This window comes from Ostrea edulis, chromosome 9 (assembly GCF_947568905.1).
Source record: "Ostrea edulis chromosome 9, xbOstEdul1.1, whole genome shotgun sequence".
NCBI lineage: Eukaryota > Metazoa > Mollusca > Bivalvia > Ostreida > Ostreidae > Ostrea > Ostrea edulis.
The window spans coordinates 50,740,772-50,768,399 of NC_079172.1; the positions used below are offsets into that span (position 1 = coordinate 50,740,772).

At 34.7% G+C, this 27,628-nt stretch overlaps 2 protein-coding genes and 1 long non-coding RNA gene across 4 annotated transcripts; 1 reads left to right on the forward strand and 2 right to left on the reverse strand.

Annotated features, from left to right (window-relative positions):
* On the forward strand, positions 1-2,450 carry LOC130050214 (uncharacterized). Its single transcript, XR_008798637.1, has 4 exons — positions 1-200; positions 796-930; positions 1,110-1,220; positions 1,412-2,450. It is a non-coding gene; the product is annotated as an uncharacterized LOC130050214 (long non-coding RNA).
* On the reverse strand, positions 2,358-4,259 carry LOC130050213 (uncharacterized). 2 transcript variants are annotated; one of them, XM_056149504.1, is made up of 4 exons: positions 3,945-4,259; positions 3,506-3,639; positions 3,018-3,256; positions 2,358-2,680 (listed from the first exon to the last, which is right to left on the reverse strand). In XM_056149504.1, exons 2-4 carry the CDS (start codon positions 3,585-3,587, stop codon positions 2,669-2,671), a joined length of 333 nt encoding a protein of 110 aa, XP_056005479.1. In that variant the 5' UTR covers positions 3,588-3,639; positions 3,945-4,259; the 3' UTR covers positions 2,358-2,668. The 2 variants fall into 2 exon arrangements, with proteins under 2 accessions (XP_056005479.1, XP_056005478.1); XM_056149503.1 differs by having other exon boundaries at positions 3,921-4,259.
* Positions 4,260-11,017: 6,758 nt separating this feature from the next.
* On the reverse strand, positions 11,018-27,075 carry LOC125660080 (secretory phospholipase A2 receptor-like). Its single transcript, XM_048891923.2, has 12 exons — positions 26,959-27,075; positions 24,911-24,957; positions 23,606-23,768; positions 21,208-21,359; positions 14,550-14,798; positions 14,316-14,471; positions 13,978-14,134; positions 13,415-13,626; positions 12,922-13,170; positions 12,796-12,834; positions 12,606-12,615; positions 11,018-12,508 (listed from the first exon to the last, which is right to left on the reverse strand). The coding sequence occupies exons 1-12, from the start codon at positions 26,994-26,996 to the stop codon at positions 11,944-11,946; spliced, it is 2,037 nt and encodes a 678-aa protein (XP_048747880.2). The 5' UTR covers positions 26,997-27,075; the 3' UTR covers positions 11,018-11,943.
* Between the last annotated feature and the right edge of the window lie 553 nt (positions 27,076-27,628).

The window sequence follows — 27,628 nt, forward strand, 5'->3', positions numbered from 1 at the left end:
TTCACTTTCGGTTTTACTACTTCCGGGTACAACAACGTGTGGAATATATACAGTCGTAACAGAGAGTCGGTGCTAATATGTAATTTGGTGTATTGTTAAGCGATCGGCTGCATACATGAGACTGGGAAAACTCTGCCATGTAGTTTATTTAAGTTCCTAGTCGATGCTACAGTAAGGAAGCGGTGGATACAAAGATGTAGGTACGTAATATTATCATAATTCAACGAATAATCATGTCAAATTAACACACGTGTGTATAAACTGACAGAATATACTGGACGTGTTGTTTAGATAAATCAGAGGGGGAGTAGGCCTACAAAAGATTTTGACAGACGAACTGATAAAAATAAAATAATGGGAAAAGAAATTACATGTACTAAAATTTCATAAATGGGGGGGGGGGGGGTGGTAAAGTTTCTCTTCGTTTATTGATTTCAACATTTATCAACATATTTTACTACATAATTCCCTTTTGCCTGAAAAGGGGAAGGGACACTAATTTATTGTATCAATATAGAAAAAATAACCTTGCTAGGAAAAGGTTGACAGGATACCCTTGATACTACTTGCCTTTATATAGGTTCCTGCATGATTAAATATTGTATTGTGTTTCAAGAGAACTGGCATATATCTTTATTGTATAATTATATAAAAGTGACACATGGCCTTGATAAGAATGATTGTAACACTCATATCCTGTGCTTATTTCAGAAACTATAACTTACATTTGTTGTGTAGTGAGCCATTTTAAGTCAATAAAAACATCAATTTATGGTATATTACTTTTTTTCATAGATACAAAGTTACGAAACCTGCTGAAGCAGAATCATTTGCTTCAAACGTACATGTAGGAACCGAAGTTGATACTGCTACCAATATATCTGTACCAGACAACAATGATACAGCATCAAACCCTCAACATTTAAAAAGGTACAGTGTACGATACAAGTATTGTCAATACCAGATATTAGTACATCAAACCAGGAAGTTACAGTGGTTGTTAAGTTTAGTGTCAGGTGGTTTTCTGTATTTTCTTCATTCTCATTTCAGTGTTATCTAAATTTATATGCACACCAAATTTTATAATGGTATTGTTTTTGTTCTGATAGCTTCCCTTGAAGACTAGGATGTTGTAAACTTGCAGTGAGAAATATACCTGCATAATTAAAGGAAACCATCCATGACCATTGGGAACATCATAATTGAAAGACCCTGGAAAGGTATGTTTTAGCGGTTCTTTAAGGAAAAATGAACAATGCACTTTCTATACACTGACTAGTTATCAGATTTCACAATATTCAATTACCTAGTAATTTTTTTTTGGGGGGGGGGGGGGGGGAGGTATAAATGTTGCTGTATACACCATTTTGTGTGAATATTTTTTAATATATTCATGAAATTTTGTTTGAAGGGATCATGAACACTGTTGGGAGTGTCCATTCAACTGAAATATCAAAGCCAGAAGAATTGAAGATTGCAATGGATGCAACAGAAGAGACCTAATATGAGCAAATTGATATGAATAGTCAGTCTTTCGCTTACAGTAATTACAAGAGTCGCCACAAAGGAAAGACTTTAATATGTATTACACCTAATGCAGCTCATTTCCAATTGTGTATGCTGGATACAAATCTGATTTGGCAATTGTGAACCATTGTGGCATTTTAGAGAAGTTGCAAGTTGGTGATATATTCCTGGCGGACAAAGGATTTTGTATATTTGACAAACTTCCAAATGACATGACATTTAATATCCCATTCTTTCTTACAAATAAATCCCACTTCTCAAAAGAGGATCACAACTTTGCTATAAAATTTCCAGATGCAGAATCCATGTTGAATGGGAAAATGAGAGAATATTTTTTTTTTAAAAATTCCTCAGCCATATTCTGTCATAGTATAGATATTGATCTGACAAAATATTTCAGCTTTGTGTGGCCCATGTGGTTTTGTAGGTTCCCCTTTTGAAGGAGATTGCAGATAAATCCTACAAATTTATTAGATTAATTGCATGTATATATATGCTCATACCTGCCACATTGAATTTTTAAAGTTAAAAGTAATGAATATCATATTTATGCAATATAACTTTTCTACATATTTATATAAATATAAAGCCTTTTATATTCATATGAAGCCTTTTGGAACGTCTCCATCAGAATGAAATATTCTCGAGAGGGACGTTAAACAATTTACAATCAAACATAAAGCCTTTTGTTCTCCTGAAGGTTTTCAAATCTGCATTATTAAAAAAGAAGTAAAATCCATTGTTTTTAGTGAATGCATGTAATTCAATGATTTTCGTAAAGCTGGACACTGTGTCTATACAAATTTTGGTTCATCTAAAATAAAAAAAACTCTGTCTATAATGTTTATTCAATAAATATACATGTAATTACATAACTTTGATAGATGCACCACTGATATCATAATAAAGTATATGTACATGTGGTTATGTGTGTGTGTTCTAGACTGCAAAAATACTTTATTATTATAATTAAACTCTATCACGCTTAAAAAGTTGACCATAATACATCTTTGTCAATGTATTTGAGTGTCACTAGGAATCCACACTAGCAAATCACAGCATTGGGTGTCTTTCAGGTGTTGTTGTCCTTGAATCTGATGCCAATATTCATATTTTGTTTTAATGGGCAGCGAACCATCTCTTACATCACATTCTAAAATGGCAATTGTCATTACATGTATTGATAAAATATACATGATTTACAAGTGGTCGGATTAGTGGTGAAAGTATTATACTGCAATATGCATACTTCTTTTGACATAGATGTACTGCAGTATTCAAAACTTGATGCAAGTAAAGTTTATAAAGAACATTAGCAGTTCAATATCACAATGAAGTCGAAGTAGTATTTGTATTTCATTCATAAAATGTTACTTTAAAGTTATAATAAACTTGGATACATCCATAATAATATATATGAATACATATATGTACAGCTAATGTACATGTATTAGGTACACATAATTGTTCAATCTATAATGCTGACTTACTAAGAGGGAAATCCCAACATTTGCACAGGCCTCTTTAATTGTCATTGTTCGAGCTGAAAATGGGCACTTAGCCTCAATTAAGAATTTCAGGGGTTGCTGAAAATGGCCTACTGCCCTTCGGAATGAGGATGCAGTTAATTCCTCCATTGTTGTTGTGACCTTTGACTGTGCCGACTTTGGATGTTTTATCCAACTACTGGCGTATTTTACATTGAACAGTTTTATTTGCCTTCTTATATCTGAAAAATTCCAATATATCTACATGTAAAAATTTTATTTTCACAGTTTGAACCCATTTATTACTTACTTTGGGTATAGATAAGTTTATTCCAATTTGGGCCCAGAGGGCATAACAGCAAGACAGTTTATAAAGAAAGAAATTTCTAAAAAGAAAGAAAGTTTACAACATATAATCTAATAATTATTATAATCATAATAAATATAGATCCAAACATGTATTGACATTATTTTATCTTTAAATTGTGTACCTGCCTTTGAAAAGTTGCTGCCATATGAAGATCGACACTTATACTGCCCCACTATGGGCATACTGGCATCAGACATCCACATTAATGATGACTGCACAATACACAACACCTTTATCCTCAGATTCAAGGCATATCTATAAAATAATTTTCAAATATTAAACAATCAACCCATCTGTGATGTAACTGATATAGATATTTACATTTAATGAGCTTTGTATATTGAATATGTATACAACTGTACACTGCAGGTACGTACATGTAGTATCGTTGCCCCCCCCCCCCCCCCCTCCCCCCCCCCCCCCCCCCCCCTTCTGATCGTACAAAGCAAGTTTTATGCATAATCCGTTTTTATTTTCAATTGGAATGATTTGGGAATATAAAAACGTATCGTACATCTCATTGCGCTTTTACCAACCTGCTCTTTATCTGCAAGACGTACCTTCGTCGATGCTTGTACACTGGCGGTTATTACACGTAATTCGTCAAACACGAAGCGAAGAATCCTCGACCACTCCACTAATGCTTCAATTCCCATGTTTATCTCGTTAAACTTCCACATAATCGATTGATAACGCTATATCTAACGTATACCACTCTCTACACAGTGCAATCTGAGATGTTGATGTACCCGGAAGTTAATAATCTCGCTAATTCTCGGCAATCACATGACGAGACTTACAGACCCTATTGGAAAAATTTACCATCACACAAATAGTCCAACATTAAGTACCCCTTTTCGTAGACAACGAGAAGTTCACTGGATCAAGACCCTAGGTACTGCATACGGATGCATTGATAATGTATACGATGTGGAAAATGTGACTAGTCCACAAGGAAGTAACGTGAATGTGATGGGACTCTTTCCCAATACTCAAAGACGGAAACGCAGTCATTGACATCGTTCAAGTATAAATGATGTCACGTTTGATTAACTTTTACCTTACGTCAACAGACAATTAGGTCTACATCATATTCACACAAAACTCTACTCTGTTCCATTGAGAGTTTTACATACGTTATTTCGAGAAGCTACAGCTAGTCTATACTTGGATTTTCAACACCTGAATATAGACTGCATGAACTCTATGATTATGGATGTTGCCACTCACAGGCTCTTTAAACCACCACAGGTCATGGATGATATTCCTTCCAAATCGTGCCGCCAATTCCTAAATCTCATATACATCTATAATTGCATCCAAACTTTTCAATTTTAAACAAACTTTGCAGTGCCTAGATATAGACCATCTTATACTTAATCCACCTACATGTTCTTTTTCTTCATCTTCATTCAACTATAGTAACTGGACATGTCATTACTGGTGATGTTGATATATGTAGTTGAAAATGAGGACCTCAAATCACTTATTCTAAAAGGTCCTAAATACAGAGAACCTTGGTCTTTCATTTTGGCGACAGAACTTCATTTCTATTATGAATTCTGTCGAGGATTATGCCAGACGATGGGCTAAATATGAAAAAGAAGAACTCGATACATTGTCAGAATGGATTAAAAGTATAAGAGGAATATTACAAAAGTACGTACCATCTATCCTTCTGTGTTTAGTAAACCAGAAGTGATAAAAGAATTAGATAGGTTACATGAGGAGTATGTTTTGGTTCCAGCTAACAAAGCTTGTAACAACATTGTCTGTGTTTGTAAGGCTCATTATTACATCTGTATTTTAAACGAACTTGGCATTACTTCCCCTTTTGCCATGCTTCAGTTTTAGACACATTTGATATCCCAGTTAATGGGTCGGATGAATATGAGTTACAATTACCTATACCCATACTTCATAAAAACCCTTAGAAAGACACATTACTGTATTCAGTAAATATTCAAACAAGCCCCTATCTTTGCTCCTCACGAAAATATTTAACAGCTGTGAAGGAGAAACTTCAAACGTACTGTGCGACTACATATGCCAGAAGTAGTGTCAATCAAATGTGGATTCTAAAGAACTTTTAGTTAACTTGAAATCACAAAATTTTTCTCAAATCAACAACATCAAAACGTATGACTTTTCAACTCTTTACACAACCATTCCCCACGATAAATTAAAGACTAGACTTTTTTGACATCATAGACAGTTGCTTCTTCAAAAAAAAATCGAAAGCGCAAATATTCCAATCTAGTGATCAGTCATTCAAAAACTTACTTTGTTAAAAGCCACTCTGATTCCACGCAGCAGTACTCTGAAGTTGAAATAAAAAATATGCTGGAGTTCCTCATTGACAATATCTTCGTGGTCTTTGGTGATCAGGTCTTCAAACAATCTGTTGGAATCCCCATGGGTACGGATTGTGCTCCTTTGTTAGCTGACCTGTTTTTGTATTCCTACGAAACTGAATTTATTCAAAAACATCTAAGTGAGAAGAAAAAAATCTCTTGCTGTGGCCTTCAATTCGACATTTAGATATATCGACCATCTATTATCTATTAACAATAATAACTTTCATTCATATGTCGATTCAATATATCTCAGTGAACTCGAAATAAAAGACACCACAGAGTCGTCCACTTCTGCTGCATACTTAAATATTTTATTGAAATTTGATATTAACGGCAAACTAACAACTCAACTTTATGACAAACGGGATGATTTCAACGTCTCCATCGTCAACTTCCCATATTTATGTAGCAATATTCCATTATCACCTGCATATGGTGTTTATATCTCTCAACCGATTCGATACCCAAGAGCTTGTTCTGCGTATGGTTAGTTTTAAATCGAAGCAGGCTACTGACAATCAAGTTGATGATGCAGGGGTTCCAACAGTCTCATTCGGAAATTCTATGGTCGTTATAATGATCTAGTTTGCCAATACAATCGATCATTGGGTCAAATGCTGTCTGACGTGTTTCATGCCGATTGTTACATGTAGGCCGTTCTTGGCACACTGATTTTGACTACGGATAACTCCATTTATCTGATCATGATATAGGGTTCACGGCGGGTGTGACCGGTCGACAGGGGATGCTTACTCCTCCTAGGCATCTGATCCCACTTCTCGTGTGTACAGGGGTCCGTGTTTGCCCAACTCTTTATTTTGTATTGCTTATACAAAATAAAATTGCTTGTATTCTCTTAAATAGCTCTAGCAAGTTTATTGTTATTTCGGATTTCAAACATTTCGGTTGTGCATCATTGAAGAGACATTATTTGTCGAAATGCGCATCTGGTGCATCAAAATTGGTACCGTATAAGTTTTACATTGGACATTTCACATGGTAGCGTTTCAACAATCTTCCATAATCGTATAGGTATGCGCAAGCTAACAGCCCGTTGGGTTCCCAATTCCCTTACCTATGAGCAAATGGCATACAGAGTATCAGTATGATGCAGCGCCTTGTTGAAGCGTTTCAGGTCAAAAGATTATATTTTTTGGGTCTGGTGAATGTAGATGAGACTTGGGTTCATTATTATGATTGATTGATTGATTATATCTTGCTTACCGTCTCGCTCAAGAAATTTTCACTCATATGGAGACGTCACCACGACCGGTGAAGGGCTTCAAATTTAGGCCTATGCTCGGCGCTTACAGCCATTGAGCAGTGAGAGTTCTTTAGCATGCCACACATACTGTGACACGGGACATCCGTTTTTAAGGTAATCTACGAGGACCCGTGATATTCACATCTGATGCCGAGCGTTTGGCGATAGAACTGTCACTACCTATTTTAACGACTTAGGTCTGTCGCGGCCGGGATTCGAACCCCGACCTTCCGCATGCGGGGCGAACGTTCTAACCTCTCGGCCACCGCGGTGGTAATTATTATGAGCCAGAGAATAAAGCTCAGAATCGTTAGTGGGTAGGGCCTGGGTCCCAGAGGTCAAAGAAGTTCAAGACGCAATCATCTGCTGGTAAGGTGATGGCCACAGTATTTTGGGACCCAAAAGACGTTATCATGTTGGACTTTTTACACAAGAGAAGTACAATAACTGGAGTGCACTATGCAAACTTGCTAGACCAGCTGAGAACCGCCACGCGGAAAAACACCGAGGTAAACTCTCTAAAGGTGTTTTGCAGCAATAGGACAACGCGAGACCTTTAAAATTGTCGGCACCTTTGAAGTCCTATTTTTCCGCGCGAACTAGACATTGAAGTCCACGGAGTATCTCCGTGGATGCCACCGCGCATCTCCGTGGATGTCACCTGTACCTCCGTCGATGCTACCGTGTACCTCCGTGTGATAAAACAAAGAAATAATTTCCGAAATATTCACCCAAAAAACCTTTTCGCTTGGCCAGCATGCATGCCCCCACCCCATTAATTATTTAGAAATTAGCTATCAATCATTCAATTCTTGTAATTGTTGTTTAATGATACGTTGGTGTTTTCGGTACATATCCCTATGTAGACTTCCCTGCAGACGTTCACATTTACATGTATATAGCTGACCCTAATCACATATTCCTAATTACAATGAAAACTTTATGTAAAAATAAACCATTGCTTATGGTACACATTTCTTTGAACTGCTATTTATCAAATTGAAATTACTGGCATGTGATTGTCGTTGTTCATGACCCTTCTTTTATTTGGTGAAATTGTGCTGCACGTGCCGTGAAACAATGTACCGACGAGTGGTAGGAATAACACATGTTTACATTGTATATGAATTTCATTATGTACTCAACTGTGAAGCAATGTGAGCAAAGAATCAAATTTTTATCACCTAAACAAATAAATATTAAAAATATCTTTACTTTTAAAAAAACCTTTAGAAAACTTCGTACTTTCATTAAGAAAATAATAAAATAAAATGTGCTCCCCTACCTATAATGCCCATACATGTATTATTTATTAAATGTATATATAAAAGCCTTTTGTCTTTATATTTTTGTATACCATTGCAAAATGGTGATGAGATCCAATTAATTGAATTAAGTACATGTAGTCTTGAAATATCACAAAGTATACAGTTGACGATTGAAATAAAAATGCAGACGTTTTCTCGTTTATTCAGCAACTCAATAACTAATTGCGCGTCTTCTGAATGAAAGTTGTAAAACAAACGTACTAGGTTTTGGTCAGTTATAACATAATACAGGGGTAAAATTCATCTAATCTCCGCTAGCAATGGGTTTTGAGTCAACTGTGCCTTCGTGGACGAATAATCTCGGCTATCGAAGACGAAAAAAAAAGCCTAAATAGTCCGCTTGCATTAACATGTATTATGAAGGTGAAATCGAAGAATTATCCAGTAAATCCAATAATGTTGCATTATGTATAGCATGTATTTATTTTATTTTTGAGTGAGAGGGAGATAGACAGCTAAGCACGTAACATCGTTTTAGAAGAAGGGGGGGGGGGGGGGGGCTCATTCATTAGTCCTAACCCGGACCAGCCGAAAAATTTAACATGTAAAGAAAACGAAATGGGAAATAAGAATGAAAGTGGATGAATAATTAATCAGAAAGAAATTATACTTTCAAGATTTATACTGAATGTATTAAACTTCCCGTATCTGCACACATTCATGAATATTATAATCAATGATTACCACTTGAATTCTCTCTCTCTCTCTCTCTCTCTCTCTCTCTCTCTCGCTTTCATTATCTAATGCATCTAAAGATTAAATTAAAGATTTTAATAATCAATAGCGTATATGAATAAAAGCAAATAATCGTTAAGTCATTTCTGCTTATATTGATATGGTATTAGTTGGGTTTTTTTCATGAGCTAGTTGCATTTGACACCGAGGATTTACATCCTTAAATATTGATTACAAGCACATAGAATCGGAGAGAGTATACTTTGAAAACTTGAAAGTGAAGGATTTAGCCGTGTAGCTTATAGCGACCTACCCACTGCATGATTTAAGAAATTGAAGTCGGAAGGGGAAATTGAGACAGTTTCAGACTACTACGCTGTAATTAGGTTAAACAGCGCATTTGTCAGAGAGAGAGAGAGAGAGAGAGAGAGAGAGAGAGAGAGAGAACATCGGTAATTATTAAATATCCCTATCACATGTTGTACATGTATGTTTTTCATTTACTGAATATACTAATTCGCATTCAAAACAGGAATTGCCTGCAAGTATACATTATTTAAACATAGAATTTAAGAATATTTTAATGAAGAAAGAAGAAAAAAATTCAAAACCAGGTTTTCTTAAAAACATAATATATAGTGTTTCAAAACCAGGTTTTCTTAAAAACATAATATATAGTGTTTGGTATCGTTGGAATTGGCTCAAAATGCCGAAAAACAATATAAGTATCGGGGGGGGGGGGGAATATTGACATTTTTTTCTTTTCTTAAAATTCCACCCTTATCTTGATTATTTGGCCTGCGGCACATTTTCCCATCTCCCGCAAGGCGCCCGTGGCCAGAACAAAGCTCTTAGCAGCTGTGTGTATTCGCAAATAACACACACCGTGGAACACAGAGGACACGGTGTATCTCCGTGGATTTTCCACCGTGGTCTTTCCACGGTGGGGTGTATAAAACTCGTGTCGTGTACTGTATATCACACGATATATGCCCGCAAACATTCCGGCCCGCAAACATTACGTCACAATCAAATTTCTACGCCGTTAATTTTCAAATTTTTCGTGTTTTTCATCTTTTACTCAGTTAAACCGATAAAGTTATTGTTCAAAATAAAATTATTGTTAGTTTCTAAATGAAATTGAAAGTATATAATAAAAAGGTTATAGACTTTGTATGGGAAATATTGACGACCTCGTTTTTTGTCGCGGACGGACCTCGCAAGCTCGGTCCGTCTACGCGCCAAAAAACTCGGTCGTCATATTTTCCCATACAAAGTCTATAACCTATAAATATTACATCCTGCCTATTCTCCTGACCTAGCTCCTAGCGACTTCTTCCTATTACCAAACTTGAAAAAAGATATCCGTTGACGTCAATTCCGGTCTGACGAAGACATCGTGACGACAGTTGAGGAGTGGGTCAATGGAAAGGACCCTGACTTTTTCAGGTCTGGGCTGATGGCACTTGAACACCATTGGTCTAAGTGCATCACGCTAGAGGGCAATTACATCGAAAAAGAAGAGGTGGATCTCAACCGGAGATAAGTTAGGCTGGTTACTTATTGACTCGCCCTCGTATCTTCAATTATTTGAGTTGATATCAATTTGGCGCTCCATAAGGCTATACGTTAACGTGTAATAAAAGTTTTATATCGTGTGTTCTTTCTATTTTCAGACTGCATAATTATGATACCTGTAAACATATATTCCGTCTAGAAACATGAGAGCGATATGAATTACATGTTTGACCAATGTTTAAATAGCAGCCCCAATCTACAGACCTCTGGTGATGCTTTGGGAATTGTGGGGATAGTATGTCTATTTGTATCACCATGGGATATGGAGCAAAACTCCTCAACCTGTAGAAATGATTATAATATAACAACGATTTCAGAGATGGAGATTAATACTAATCCTCCAAGACAATTATTTTCTCCTTTCTATTCAAGCGAACCGTATTTGACATTTCGCATAACGTGAATCATAAAAATTACTCACCAACAAAAGATTTAATGATTGTTAGCAGCATTTTGTTTGCATTGATATTAATGTCTGTAAATACAGCTTTTCAGATTAAATACTCTTTAACGATTAAGAAAACTCAAGTTAATCAGAACCGTGCACTTATGAACGATATAGATATTGCAGCAAAGAAAGAATCATCCCCACCCCCACCTCCCCGAAACATATTTCTCATTCTATTGTATGTATAAATATATATACAATAAAATATGTTTTAGATAATTATGTTTTTATATGAGGAAATTTACTGACCAATAAGTTCATGTTACAGGGGTTTCAAGTCTCGTTTAAAACCAGCATTTTGCATATTATAAGGTGGTTATAACAATCTGATTTACCAGTACAATCTGTCATTGGGTAAAATGCTGTCTGGCATGTTTCATGAAAAGGCGAAGATAAAGATCAGTGATCAATCTCATAATTCTCATAATGAATACAAAAATAAAGATTTAAGCAAACACAGACCACTGGATATACCAGAGGTGGGATCAGGTGCCTATAACAATACCAATTGAGGCTGTTCTTTGCACACTGATTTTGGCTACGGATTACTCCGTTTACCTGATCAAGATATAAAGCTCACGGCTGGTGTGAGTGGTCAACAGGGGATGCTTACTCCTCCTAGACACCTGATCCCATCTCTGGTATGTTCAGGGGTCCGTGTTTGTCCTACTCGTAGTTTTGTATTCTTTATAGGAGTTATGAGATTGATCACTGTTCGTTATTGTCACCTTTACAACAATATTTTCAAAATCATACTGATATATACACATGCATCCTCTGAATTAAGAATAAAAAATGACTCAGAAAATAATGTTACAAAGATTAGCCTAGAAGCAAGAAATTTTAAAAATACACATGAAACGAATGATCAAAGTTTATGTATGTGCTGGTGTAATGATGGGTGTTTGGTCATAATTGCGTATCGTCTTGTCGATATGGATTTTTCACATTGTTATTGCTGTTTTCGCTCATCACATCGACATTTTCTTTGTTTATTTTTCGTATTTCTGGTTTTTCTTTGTTAATATGTAATTCAGCCACCCCGACATTTTTTAAATTTATCGATTTCTTCACTCTGCAATGGTTGCTTTCAAAATTGTCCACTTGCACATGTACTTCACCTAAGTATGCCGAATTATCATTTGGAATTTCTAGCTCTTGCCTTTGACTGTAACGATGTTTAGAATCTTTTTTCTTGTTTCTCCCGGAGAAATGTTTACAGTGCATATGAAGCGTACTTATATCTAGCAGCACAACTCCGCCCACCATAGACACAATTACAATGATAGCTACAACACCGACGCTCGTAGCGGAGGGACGCGTGTCGTTGACGCTGGTTCTTGACGCTTTGCGTTTCTTTTCTCTAATCTTTACCCCTATCTCTTTTAGTTCTCGCTGAAGGACTTCAAACGGTTCTACCGTAGATGTGCGTGGTTGGAGGTTGTTCTTGGTATTGTGTTCTGTTGTATAGATTGTCACATGATCGGAATATTTCCCAAGTTCTGCCTCAATGATAATAAGAATAAGGATGATACAAAACATTAATTAAATTACCGATAAATAACTAAAATGTTACTGGTACTTCGAGATCACGAAGTCAAAGATATCACTTGTATATTCACCAGTTTTCATACATTTGATTTACTGAAACTAAAAATCGTTATCTATGATATATGTTTCCATATAGTTCTGTCAAATGTTTATTTATTATTGTACTTGAAGAAAGTACTTTGTCTAAATATTCTATGTAACCATAGCTACCTGTTGTTGATGTGGTTGTGAATGCATAATCATCAACGCCTGTCAAAGAAAATAAACAATATACATGTACTAGTATTCTATGATAAAGCAAGCATCAATTTCCATGTTAATTTCACGGCGGCTTACCAAAGTAGCACGTTCTGTGATAATAGTTCCACCCAGATATATATTGCAAGAAATAATGACCTTCCATCCATCTGTTGACGTCACTGACTTGACAAGTCTGGTTTTCCTGATTGTATTCAAATGACCGACACGTGATCTGCGTCGATGAATTGCAGAGATGGTAGCATTGGGTGAGGGAGGAGTTAAATAACACGAACTTATTGTGGGCTACGATAACCGAGTCCATTTCTTCCTGGTATCTGCAGGTACCTATTGTGAAAATGATACTTAGTAAATGCATTAGGCTTTCATATCGATGTCTGAATCTGCTTCTTATACATGTATTCGTATTCACTGCAAATTACTAATTCATGATTATCGACACCATAACTAAAATTGGATTTGTGCTTATTCATATTCTACGGACGTTTCACATGCTATGATGAACAACCATTACGAATGAGATCAGCCTAGAAACCAATGATATTCTCATGAAAACAAAAATCACATTCACCTTCATTGAACTGACATACAAATGGCTTTGACTCGTGACATGCACTCTCGTACCACCAGTAGGGAGAATTTAGGGTGGCTGACGCGCAATTCTGCGATGTGTCATGTCGATTTGGTTTGTATTTCCAGTTGCTCTCAGTTAGTCGATCTCCATTCACCCATGTCCATATTTCACCGACATCTTGTGAGAGACCAATCCATATCGTCTGTGAACTATGATATTATATTTATATCATTGCATGCAAGAACCATCACAGCATACTGAGCTTAACAAACAGTCCTTCTATGGCAATAAAATCAATTTTGACTCAAGTTGTATGCTTTTGTAAAAGAATTTATGCAACTAGAATAAAGATGTGGATTTAGTAGGAAGATTCTGTACATATTTGATATACTAGTACACAGTGGTATATTGTTCTGAGGCAATCTAGATGTAAGATAAACACCGTATTTACTTGTCTGAGGAGGTTAAGTTAGCTTCTGGAACAATACACTGTATTTACTTGTCTGAGGAGGTTAAGTTAGCTTCTGGAACAATAGATGTAAGATAAATACTGTATTTACTTGTCTGAGGAGGTTAAGTTAGCTTCTGGAACAATAGATCTGTCATTCAAAATAACCAAAGAGCCACCCTTTGCTTGACAGAATGTGTTTGCGTCGGCCCATGGCAATGGATTGTCAAACAGTACGATTCTTAGTGGTTGTATACCGTCCACATTCACTGAAAATAAAACTTTATGTACATAGTTTCATCAGTAATGTTAACACTATATCTTCATTTACCTTCAATAGGATAAAACATATAACGTCATTCTCTTGGAAGACACTTTTGACTTTTACAAAATCTGCTATGAAAAAAATATAGAAGAGAAAATATTATGCGATTTTAAACAGTGCAATACCTGGACTATCTTTGGAAGTGATATCCGTAGAAACTGTTGACGTGGAGTGTGCAGATGACCGTGACGTGGAGTGTACAGATGACCGTGACGTGGAGTGTACAGATGACCGTGACGTTGAATCCGTTAAATACTCTAGATATTCACTCTGCAACAATGCTACAAATTAATGACAAAAGTATAAATTCAATGCAAGGAACATAATTTAAAATAAAATTCTTAATCAACAAGACTAACCAGTTGTGCATGTTTTATGATAATAATTCCAGCTTTTGACATAAAAAGCGAATTGGTTAAGTTTGTGCCATCTGTTGGTGTCTGAGAGTTGGCAGTACTGGCTGATCAGATTATATTCAAAGCTACGGCACGTGATTTCTGTAGCAGTCTCGCAGAGATCATGACAGTGTTGCCAGGAAATGGCAGTCTTCGTGAAAATATTGTTACCCACAATACTTGTCTGTTCATAAACTCGGTACCAACATTTTCCTGAATAAAAAAGAAAAGGTTTAAGAATTATGACAGAATCAAGATATATAAATCTTTAAAACATCCCTGTGTAAAATAAGAATATATGAGAGTACCCAGTGATATAAGTTGGCGGGAGTATTGTGACACGATGGCGCGTGCGCATGGATAATAAAATGCTTCGAGTTTTAAACATGCCCATTTAGGAGAGATTGCTCAGTTTTGCATTAGTCATATATATATATATATATATATAAGCACAAAAACCCAACAACACCCTACTTTCTTAAAGTGTCGGATCTGAGAAGATACAAGGCCAGTAAAGAAATTTATAAAAGCACTGAAAAGGCCACGACACTGTTGGTTGCGTCGAAAATTCGAGTTTTAAATAACCAACAGTGTCGTGGCCTTTTCAGTGCTTTTATATATATATATATATATATATATATATATATATAGTGTGTGTGTGTGTGTGTGTGTGTGTGTGTGTGTGTGTGGTTTGTGAAGACATTAACAAAGATCATGTTAGTTAGGGTATATATTACAATCATTAAATAGTATTTGAATTCTGTTTTTAATTCATTTCCTATCAGAATGCGAAAGAAAACCGCTGACATAACTCAACACTACACGATCAATTTATGCTGTCAGGGTATCAGACCCAATCTTCAGTGATGGTCTACGCTGACGCAACACTCTGTTTGTAGTCTTTTCAGAGATGCTGAATTAATTGCACATAAAAATATTTATCTGATATTCAAAATGATTTAATGGACCGCTTAAAGATATACCTCATTAACCGTAATTGTTATTCTAGGCCCAATCTATAGAGATTCCTCCTGTCTCACGATTACAAAATAATCAACAAAACATTATCAATCTTAAAATCATGCAGCCTAACATTGTCAATACTCAAAATCTTACAAAAACCTAACATTGCCAATATTCTAATCTTACAATCACCCTAACATTCTAAATCATAAAAATCAGCCACCAATGTCAGTATTCTAATCGTACAATCACCCTAATATTGCCAAGATTCGGAATCTTTAAACTCCGTCCAACATTGCCAATATTCTAAATCTTACAATTACCCTAACATTGTCAATATTCTAAATCTTACAATCACCCTAACATTGCCAATATTCTAAATCTTATAATCACCCTGACATTGCCAATATTCTAAATCTTACAATCACGCTAACATTATCAATATTCTAAATCTTACAATTACCTTAACATTGTCAATATTCTAAATCTTACAATTACTTTAACATTGCCAATATTCTAATCTTACAATCACGCTAACATTGTCAATATTCTAAATCTTACAATCACCCTAACATTGCCAATATTCTAAATCTTACAATCACCCTAACATTGTCAATATTCTAAATCTTACAATTACCTTAACATTGTCAATATTCTAAATCTTACAATCACCCTAACATTGCCAATATTCTAAATCTTACAATTACCTTAACATTGCCAATATTCTAAATCTTACAATCACCCTAACATTGCCAATATTCTAAATCTTACAATTACCCTAACATTGTCAATATTCTAAATCTTACAATTACCTTAACATTGCCAATATTCTAAATCTTACAATTACCCTAACATTGCCAATATTCTAAATCTTATAATCGGCCTAACATTATCAACATTCTAAATTTTAAAATCAGCCTAACATTGTCTATATTCTAATTATCACAATCAGCCTAACATTGTCTATATTTCAATTCTTACAATCAGCAACACCTTGTCAATCAGCAAAGCATTGTCAATATTCTAAACCTTGCAATCAACCTAACATTCTCAAACTATTCTAAATCTTACAATGTCTATATTCTTACAGTCAGCCTAACATTGTCAATGTTGTAAATCTTACAATCAGCCTAATATTGTCAATGTTGTAAATCTTACAATGAGCCTAACATTGTCGGTATTTTAAATCTTGTAATTAGCCTTACATCGTTTATGAAAACGTGAATATAATGAACAGTGATCATTCTCATAGTTCCTATAAAAAATGAAAAATGCTATGAAAAAATCTGGAATAATAAGATTACAAAATTGGAAGGGGGGGGGGGATTGACATGTGGAAAAACAGAAAACTTACTCTCTTTGGAAAATGTACTATCATAAATACATTAACACTTACTCAATTATATTATAGTGCCATGATTCTGAATTACGCATCTGAAGAAACTTTGAAGACTACTGAAAATTTGATTTTTAATTTTCTATGTGGGAAAGGCGATAGAATTAAAAGAAATACCGTAAGTGGGAATATTGTTGATCGTGGAGTCGAGATTGTCGATGTGGAAAGTAAATTCAAATCGTTAAAAGCTATGTAAATAAAACGCTTATCCAAAAATAATTCTATACTAAAAACCTTTTTCGAATCATGTTTAAGTAAAAAAAAAATCAATAGGTTTAATTGTTTAATTTATCTGTTGAAAACTAGCAATACAAATATATGTTATCTGTTATCTTAAAAAATGTTTTTTAAAAAATATCAACTTTTTTACTGTGAAGTTTTGTGTACGTTTGATGATTGCAAGAAAAAAAATATGCATCAGCAGACAAGGCTCTATCACAACCTATCTGGCTAAATGAAAATTTCCAAATAGAAGAACCTTCTTTATTTTACACTCATTGGGCAAAAGGAGTGATTCTGTACGTGAAGGATCTATTTGACCAAGAGGGAAATTTTCATGACATAGAATATTTCAAAATTTAACTGGATTTGTGAGTATAATCTACTTAAACGAACTTTAAAACAAGTAGAAGAGAAGCAAGACACAAGCTAGATACAAATAAAAACAAGTTTATCAACATAACGAATAATGACGAATTCTTATTGAGCAACAATGAAAAAGTACCTGTAGATGAACTTAGTTGTAAGATGTTATATACAAGACTTTCATTTCTTAAAAAAAATTCATTAAACCTTATTTTGAGATATCTTTGACAAAACATTTTCATATGGACTTCATAGAACACAGAAAATCAACTTATACATCCAAATAATAAAATGCAGAGATAAACAACTTGCTGAATTCAATTTCAAACTTCTACATAATTTATTTGAACAATAATAAATCCGTGAGCATCTGGAATAAAAACGTATCAAATTTATGCAATAACTGTAAATTGACGGAAGATATAAAACACTTAATACATAATTGTAAAAATGTTAAACAAATATGGGAAGTCGCGCGAAATATATGCCATTTAAACATTCAGTGGAAACATATTGTTATTGTTTTGTTGTCGTTTTTTGTCGAAAACCGAAACACACAGCTTCTCAATCTTTTGTTATCTAATATTGTTTTCCTTATAGACAAGATAAAAATAAAATTAAGATTTGAAACAGATATGGAGATTAAAATGTACCTTAAAAAACAATCTTTTATATTACTCTGTACGAAATTTATCAAATCAGAAATTAGATTAAACGTGAAACTGTTTTATGAATTGTCAATGTTTATATAAATGTTTTTCTTTCAACTACAAGGAGGGAACGTGTCTTCCTGTAGTACTGCCATGGGGGTTGTGAATGGACTGTATTTTATGTGAGGCGTTACCCCCTAATGGCAGCATTCAGAAATATATTTTTTATTAGTTATATATGTTTTGCCTATTGATATTATAATAAATATGTCCATCAATATATAACTTTTTCTTTCAAAAAAAAAAAAACCACAACAAAAAAAAAAAAAACACTTGAAAACTGGTAATCTATAATATGCATGATTATTCAAATTTTTGTTATGAGACATATAATATGTTTAATATATACATGTATATCAAATGATATGTCAGAACAATCAACTGCTGTATTCACTGTGTTCAAGATGAGGATTTTGGTAAGAAACTTTGCTTAAGTCAAAAGGAGTTCCGGTCCCCCTACGCCACCAAATGTTCACCCACCCACCCCCCACGCCACACGGGGTTTCAGTCAAATACTCGTTATAACATGATTTTGTGCTGGTTTCTTCAAACGAATATTGAGTTCCAATTCAAAGGAAATGTTTTTGGTCGAAAATGAATTAGGACTCTATGCAGTAGGAATGAAGATTTGGGGGCTAGTGGGACTATTACCCAAAACTTTTTGCAAAAACAAAATGAGATAGAGAGCGACAAACTCCATCAATTTCACGCATGAATTTTAAATAAGTATTTGTTCTTTGAAGTTTAAAACGTTCAATTCAATTTTTGTGAGTACCGTTTGTAAACAGATACAAAATTAATGTCTTGCCAATAATTTCGAAAATCTAAGAACGGAAATTTATTTGCCCGTATCTCTATTTAGAATTTTATTGTTATTTAACTGTGTTTTCAATATCAAATTCATATTGATGACATGATTAATTACTAATGCCATTACTTACATGATTAATTACTAATATCAATATATAATTTAGATAAGCAAATCTGAATCGCACTATTGAGTTCAAGCTGTAAAGGTTAATTAGAGTTCTCGGGGGTGGGAAGCTTGGGATTGTATCACTAAACGTCATTTACATTTTTAGTATATTTGTATTGTCTGTATTTCACTTGTCATTGATAAAATTTCGTTTATAATTCAATTCATAAATATCTGTTATATTACGTTTATTAATTGAAATACAACAGCAAGATACGCAGATCGTGGGGGGGGGGGGGACTAAAAATGTGATCAATGGGAGCTATTTAATGTGACAGTAAAATATACAGATCAGGGGAGGGGGTATTTAATATGACAGCAAGATACACAGATCAGAGGGGGGGGGGTTATTTAATGTAACATCAAGATACACAGATCAGGGGGGGGGGGGGGTATTTAATGTAACATCAAGATACACAGATCGGGGGGGGGGGGGTTATTTAATGTGACTGCGAAATTGCGTATTTCACCTCATTGGTGGTATAAGGATTTGAGGGGTAATGGAAGAATTCAGCAGGTATATCACTTATAATAGTATGGATTTTTTCTCTTTAGATTTCAGACTCTGGTAGGTGTATATAATTCCAACTTCTGTCCATATCTTTTCACTGTCACATTTAAAATTTGTCTAATGTCTATTTATCAACAGAACTTATTGCTATTTTTGAGCAATTTCTCATTTTCTTCTATGTGTTGCAAAAGCTTGCACAGGAATAAATATATCTAAATGAACTTGACAGCTCAAATCGTGTCCATGCCCCTTTAAATACTCATTTTTAAATCATTACAAGGGTACATAGATTCATTATTTTTTATGAGAAAGAAAAATGTTTTTACTCTATAAATGTATCCTTTTTACTCATTTCACTTGTAACACAACACAAAAGGGGGGGGGGGGTATAAACCAGGTAGTGAAAATTATGTGCTAAATTTAAAGAAAAAGAACTCCTTGAGAAAAGTGGGATGTACCCGTTTCATTTTAATGTATAGAAAACGGAAATATTCATATCTAGTGATCAGTCATCCAACAAATTACTTTGTTAAAAACCAATCTGATTTCACGCACAAGTATTCTGAAGTTGAAATTAAAAATATGCTAGAATTCCTTCGTGACAATATCTTTGTGGTCTATGGTGGTCAGGTTTTCCAAAAAATCTGTTGGAATTCCCGTGGGCACGAATTGTGCTCCTTTGTTAGCTGACCTGTTTTTATATTCTTATGAAGCAGAATTTATTCAGAAATTTTTACGTGAGAAGAAAGAAAATCCCTTGCTGTGACCTTCAATTCGACATTTAGATATATCGACGACGTTTTATCTATTAACAACAATAACTTTCATTCAGATATTGTTTAAAACGTGGGTAAATTAGTATTCTGTGGTAATGATACATGTAGTTAAGTTTCATGAAAAATTTAAAAAAAACCCAGACAACATGGACGGAGAGAAATATTTATTCCTAGTTGGAATTTCCTTCATTGTCTACATGTGTTAAAGTGCAATATCCTTGACCCAGGCGCCTAGAAATAAAATGTTCTTACATATTGAGGGCGATGACCGTATAGTTAATGGTAACTCATTCGAGAGTTGTATATCCGAGAACTGAAGAGAGTTTTTTTGACCAAACTTCTGATTACAAAAATATACAGATCTTTGCTGGATTGATTCAGAAAAATGAAACAAACAAATCACCTCGATAACTAAGCTTAGGCAATAGAAAACATCATCTAAAAAAAGGAAAAACAAAAAAGAAGGGTACGGATAAAATTGGATTTGTTAAAAAAAACTGTGACTCTCCAAGCTGTTGGAATAGTGGCGAAAATGTTGAATCATAAGCAAGATCGAGTATAATTCTGAAGTTTAGGATGAAACGGTTAACTGTTTCCAGGAATCATCAGTCCATATCTTGAGGCAATAGTAACATGGAAACTGTTAAACAGTCACTCGGTAGCATGTACTGATTTCATACAGATTATACAAGGGTACATACTTACCTTTCAAATACAGACACATGAAGGGGAGTTTTTGAAGACAACTTGCATACGACGTTGTTTTATTGGCACTGAGAATAATGGCTTGGCAGAGATGTGTTTGCCCATTTTGAAAATTCCTGTTACTTGTATGGTCATTCCAAACAGTCATATTTCTACAACATGAATACAACCAATCAAATAATTAATCGATGATACGGTGTACTTTAAATTCTCTAGAAGTTAATTACACACAGTGTTTCTCAATTACATGCATTTCAATGCCTGAAAATAATTAAAAAATAGAGAAGACGATAATACAGGGCACAAACTTGTACATCATACACAAACTTGTACATCATACACAAACTTGTACATCATACACACAAACTTTGTTGATTAGATGCATTAATCAAAGTTCATACAAAGTCTGAATCAATACTTAATTCATGAATTGCAAATCAATTTTAACCCATATAAACCCGTCCTTGAGTGTTAACACAGTCAATATGACGACCAGACAAATATAGCGAACCAGACAGTAGAATAACAGGAAACGCAAAAATAAGTATGGCCAAAAACCTCCAAATGAACAGAATGCAAAAAATATCCCACTCCAGTTTGTATTACAGTTTAAATTCTACCTCACGGGACTTTTCAAATCCCAGATTAACAAAAGTGCAGAAATTAGAATATTTTTGGCTGACAGCAGAAATGTACATGTAATTGCACAACATTAACAAGTCCGCGACATGCCATTCATTGTAGCTGACTCAAGTCTGATTTCTTTTCAATAATCTACTTTCACTGGTATAATTTCCACTGTCAGACTCTGATGTGTTTTCTTCCTTCGAGGTTTATAATACGTATACTGTTCCAGCTTACTTTATATCATGTAAATTGTGTAAAAATCATCTCCATTCCTTAAGATGAAATCTTGTTAGATTTCTTATCAAAGGTAATAAGAAACGGTAGTTTGTGTAAAATTAATTGTGCGTTTAGGGAAGTTAGCTTATATGTATACAAGACTAATTAAACAATAAATGTAATATATTTTCACAGAGTGGAAGAGTACAAACTGTCTTAAATTAAATTCAGAACTCCCGACTTACCTATCTTTGCTGATGACGGAAGTTACGCCCCTTGGAGATTTCAACTATAGTTCTTACTATCATGACATTTTTGTATCATTTGTGTTGTGTTTAGGTCTCTCAACCTATTTGATACACTAGAGCTTGTTCTACGTATAATAAATGGGTTTTTTTTTAAAAATCGAGACAGGCTACTGACAAACAAGTTAATGTTACAAAGGTTTCAAGTTTAAAGTCAGTATATCTCAAATTCTATGGGCGTTATATACAACGATCTAGATAGTTTGCCAATGCAACCTGTGATTCGGTAAAATGCAGTCTGATGTGTTTCATACCAATTGTTTGGTCGTTTGTTACACACTGATTTTGAGTACGGATAATTTCGTTTACTTGATCAAAATATAGGGCTCACGTCGGGAGTGACCAGTTAACAGGGGATACTTATTCCTCCTAGGCACCTGATTTCACATTCTGCCATGAGCCATATATCTTGATTACGTAAACGGAGCAATCCGTAGTCAAAACCAGCGTATAAAGAACAGCCTAACAATTGGTTTGAAACATGTCAGACAGCATTTGATCCGATGACAGGTTGTATTGGTAAACTAAATCATTATAACGACCATATAATTTGCGAAATGCTGACTTTAAACGAGACTGTTGAAACCCCTGTCCCATCAAATTGTTTGTCAGTAGCCTGCCTCGATTAAAAACTGATCATCCGCAGAACAGGTTCCTTCATATCGAATCAGTTGAGAGATATAAACACCATAATATGCAGGTGATAATGGAATATTGCTACATAAACATGGGAAGCTGACGACTAAGAAGCTGACGTCACCCCGTTTGTCCTAAAGTAGAGTTGTTAGTTTGCCGTTAACATCTATGATGAATTATGTAACTAATTGTTCAATAATTCTTCTTGTCTTCGTTAACTGGTTCATTCAATCTGCCAACCGGCTAAGATTAATAATATGACTGAACCACAAATTCGGGGTATTCGATCTCTTCGTTGCTCCCTTATTCATTGTTTACATTCTTTGGTCGTGGTGACGTCACTACGCGCAGATTTAAAGATCGATAAACAGACCTCATTCGACGTTGATCAATAATTATCCTGGTCATTCAGATAGTGACTGATAAATTTTACATCGACACATACCAATCTTTGTATCTTTTATGGAAAATGTTACTGTATAAAACCGTTTCCTTTTACCTTTGATAATGATAAATCAGAACTACATTACTTTCAAAGGTTTTCATTAAAAGTTACAATAGTACAACAACATGTCTCTATATTGGATCAAACAAAGAATACATGTGTTCCTTACTTTATTTGAGGAAGTTCTTCTAGGATATCCATTATGGTTGAAATATCAGGAAAATGGGCCAGTGTGGCTCCTGCTTGTGTACAAGTCTGGCTAGCATCACTCCATGTTTGTTTCATACTGTAGTACACATACGTTCTGGGTATGAACTCAGTCCTACAAGTAACTGTAGAAAAAGGGACTGTATGTAGACTGGATTTAGCTTACACCTTACTATTACTGCATTAAATTAAACCGCAATATTTAGCGGTAGTAGTTTTTGTTATCTAGATTCAGGATTAGAGTTTCTATAATAGTAGAATCGTTAGCATTAAAGTTCTTATTATATAAGTGAAATCGGTAGAATCAAGGTCTTTACTGTCGTCAATTTAAAAATGATAACAATTTACATTAGTATATTAGGCAGTATCAAATTTTAACGTTTTACCATCGTAAAAAAGTTATAAAGTTTTACATTAGTAAAAAAGAACTACCATAAAAGTTTTTACTATAGTAAGATCCGTAGCAAAAATTAGTAAATTTGATGTCAAAAGTAAAAGGCAGATTCGGTAATATCACAGTCTTCACAGTAGTGAACTGCAAAATATCAATGTTTTTACTTTAATAAATTCGGTAGTATCAAATCCTCTACACCGTAGTATATTCGGAAATAACAAAGTTTTTGAATTACATTGTAATAAATTCATTAGTAACAAAGTTTTTACAATAGTAAATTCGGAAGTAAAAAAGTGATCCGTGAAGAAACCGTACGGTATTATTTTTAGTAACAACAAAGTTTTTTTTTTTACTATAAAAATGAATTCGGTAACATGAATTTATCTATTTTGCTTTGCTTTGGGTTTGTTTGGATTGGGGGTGGGGGGGGGGGGGGGGGTGCTGTGCTGTGGGAATTCGATATAATGTCACAGTTTTTTAATCACTGCATTTAAGGTTATGAAAAATATTGAAGCACCAAGGATTTGATATCTGGAAATCTTTACTGAAAGTCAAAGACTTGCAAATTTTTTTCTCCTAGTTATTCAAAGTTTCAAGTTATCCATAGCATCAAAATATTAAACTATATTTAATCAAACTATCGATATTTCTACTGTAGCGAATTATTTAGGAAAGTGTTTACTATAATATCAACTTTATGTAAGTGTGGAGTAGATGAGAGCATTAAATTTAGTAAATCACTGTTATTAATATGGTAAACCACAGCTATCAATAATAAACTATGTGTGTATTTTAAGGGTATAGTGCATTTGGATATAGATATGGAATTATCAAAAATTTACATAATTAATTTGATTTAATATGAATACTTACTCATATCAAAAGTGACACAAAACACGATCAGGGAGAACATGATGTATCTAAAAGAATAAAAACCACCCAATCAGTGATCATAAAGAAATTACGTCATACATATTACATGTATCAGACTGTGGAATAAACACGTTGTAACTAACTTGCACTAATTTTGATAGAATACAGTACGAGTGCTTAGGTGGCGCATTTGCTACTCGTGAGTACCTGTGTAACCCGGAATTGACTTTCGTTATCGACAATGGTTGTGAGAGAAGATGGAGGTAGTGTGCTTAGACACAAAGGTTTTCTCTGGGTATCTCAGTTTCCTCCCACACAGATAGTCTCTGTGCAAAATATGACTATCAAATCTATTTCACAAGTCATCATGCTAAAAAGCTGAATAAAGATTTAATTTTTACTTTACCATCCATCCATGGTTACTTATCACTATTTAGCTGCAGGTCTGTGGCTCTCTGGTAAAATATTGGGACATACTATTATTTCCCCCCAGAGAGCTACAGATCATCAGCTGATTACGGTCATGCAAATTCGGTTGGGCCAACACGGCGCAGTACACGTTCTTTCCGCAAATTCCTCAACTGAATTAAACAAAGAGTTTGCCAACACGTACATTATTGCCAGTTACACGTGTGATAAATGGACAGGTACTACAGCTCATGACTCAGATTCAGCTTTCTCTTTCATCTTTTAGTTTATCTGAATGTAGATAATGACGTCCGTTTCTCATAATCAATCAATCTATGAAATATAATTTAAAAAACCAATACTTTTCTCAGGCCAGGGTAACTTCAAACACGGATATTCTTTACCGTTTTTTCTGCAAGATAACTTGTTATTACCTTTGAAAATCTGGGCGTTATGAAATTTACAATGTACATTACATAAGGTACGTGTCATATCATCCTTGAATGCAGTCCTCTTTCTTATATCACGACAGACCGGTAGCAGTTTATACATGTACATGTTTTTGACATGAAATCTGTTTGAAAGTTTGCGATTAGACCGATCGTTTGCTATCGTCGTTGTCATTAAAGCTCACGTCCTGGAATTCCAAGCATTATACATAAGTAAAATAAAGAAACACAAAAATCAGAAAAGTATTAAATTACGTCTATCTGAATAAAAATACAGAGCAGTTACATTTGTGTTTCAGGCATATTGCTCTGAAATAGCTGCAGAATATCAATGCTAACAATTTGTTATACGATACAAAGACATCGCCACTCTAGTACTGCAGTTAGGTCATCATTAGATGTAGATTATAGCTTTTTAAATAGGATTACAACCATGTATTATGGCTCAGTAATTATCGCGTGACGTCACAGAAATACCATATTAGTACAACTCACTATTATCAAGTGTTTCACTTATACAACTGTTCAAGTTTGATTTCTATAATTTTAAAACGCATAACGCTTTGGAATGGATGCTCACTTCAATTCCTGCGCAATTGAAAACCTTGCATTGCCACGAGCCTCAGCCTTTCCAAAGCTCAGATAATAAATTCCCACATTCTTAATCCCTGCACCATCCCAATCCATGTATTGTTGCATACTTAATTCCCACACCATCTCAATCCATGTATTGTTGCATACTTAATTCCCACACCTTTCCAATCCATGTATTGCTGCATACTTAATTCCCACACCATCCCAATCCATGTATTGCTGCATACTTAATTCCCACACCATCCCAATCCATGTATTGTTGCATACTTAATTCCCACACCATCCCAATCCATGTATTGTTGCATACTTAATTCCCACACCATCCCAATCCATGTATTGTTGCATACTTAATTCCCACACCATCCCAATCCATGTATTGTTGCATACTTAATTCCCACACCTTCCCAATCTATGCATAGTCATATGTATAGTCATATAGTTAATCCCTACACAAATCGAAAATAACCAATCCAAACACAATCCTAAACTACGCATGTCACAAACCCTAACCTTATACCTACACAAATCCCTAACCATGGACATGTATCTTAACATAATTAATCTAAATACAATCTTAAACCATCCATTGTTACATACCTAATCCCTACATAATCCCAAACCACGCGTTGTAACATGCCCAATCCGTACCGATCGTGGTAACTCAGTGATAGAGCGTTAGCTTTATAACTGGAAGGTTGTGAGTTCGAGCCCTGCTCATGCCATGGCCGCGTCAAACCTAGGACGGAAACATAGGTGTAGGCAGCGATTGCTCCTTCGCCACACGCTCGGCATTAAGAAGTGAGAATCACGGGTTTTTCGGATATAACCTTTAAAACTGAGGTTCATGTCGCGGCAGGCGTTTACTCGTTAAAGAACCCTCACTGCAAAGGTCGTAAGCGCTAAGCATAGGTCTAAATTTGTGGTACATGTACTTCACCTACAACTGGTGACCTCTTAGTACGATTGGAAAAAAAATATCTGCGGGACGTAAAACAAACAAACAACCTAATCCGTACACAATTCCAATGCAGCTTCACAAAAGTAATCCAATTTCAGACCATATCTCACCGTACATAATCCCATTGTCATATTCCTAATCTTTACACAAGCACAAACCATGCATTCTCACATAGCTAATCTCTACAGAATTCAAAAAACCTATTCTCACATAGCTAATCTCTACAAAATTCAAACAATCTATTCTCACATAGCTAATCTCTACAAAATTCAAACAATCTATTCTCACATAGCTAATCTCTACAAAATT

What these genes read in the sequence shown, in the direction of transcription:
- LOC130050213 (XM_056149504.1), bottom strand. Translation starts at nt 3,587, where the DNA reads ATGTGGATGTCTGATGCCAGTATGCCCATAGTGGGGCAGTATAAGTGT. An exon ending in CAGCAACTTTTCAAAGGCAG is followed by an intron (nt 3,257 to 3,505) that starts GTACACAATTTA and finishes GGAATTTTTCAG; the next exon opens with ATATAAGAAGGCAAATAAAA.
- LOC125660080 (XM_048891923.2), bottom strand. Translation starts at nt 26,996, where the DNA reads ATGTTACAACGCGTGGTTTGGGATTATGTAGGGATTAG. An exon ending in CATGTGTCTGTATTTGAAAG is followed by an intron (nt 14,799 to 21,207) that starts GTAAGTATGTAC and finishes TTTTTTATTCAG; the next exon opens with GAAAATGTTGGTACCGAGTT. An exon ending in AACTTAACCTCCTCAGACAA is followed by an intron (nt 13,627 to 13,977) that starts GTAAATACAGTA and finishes ATAATATCATAG; the next exon opens with TTCACAGACGATATGGATTG.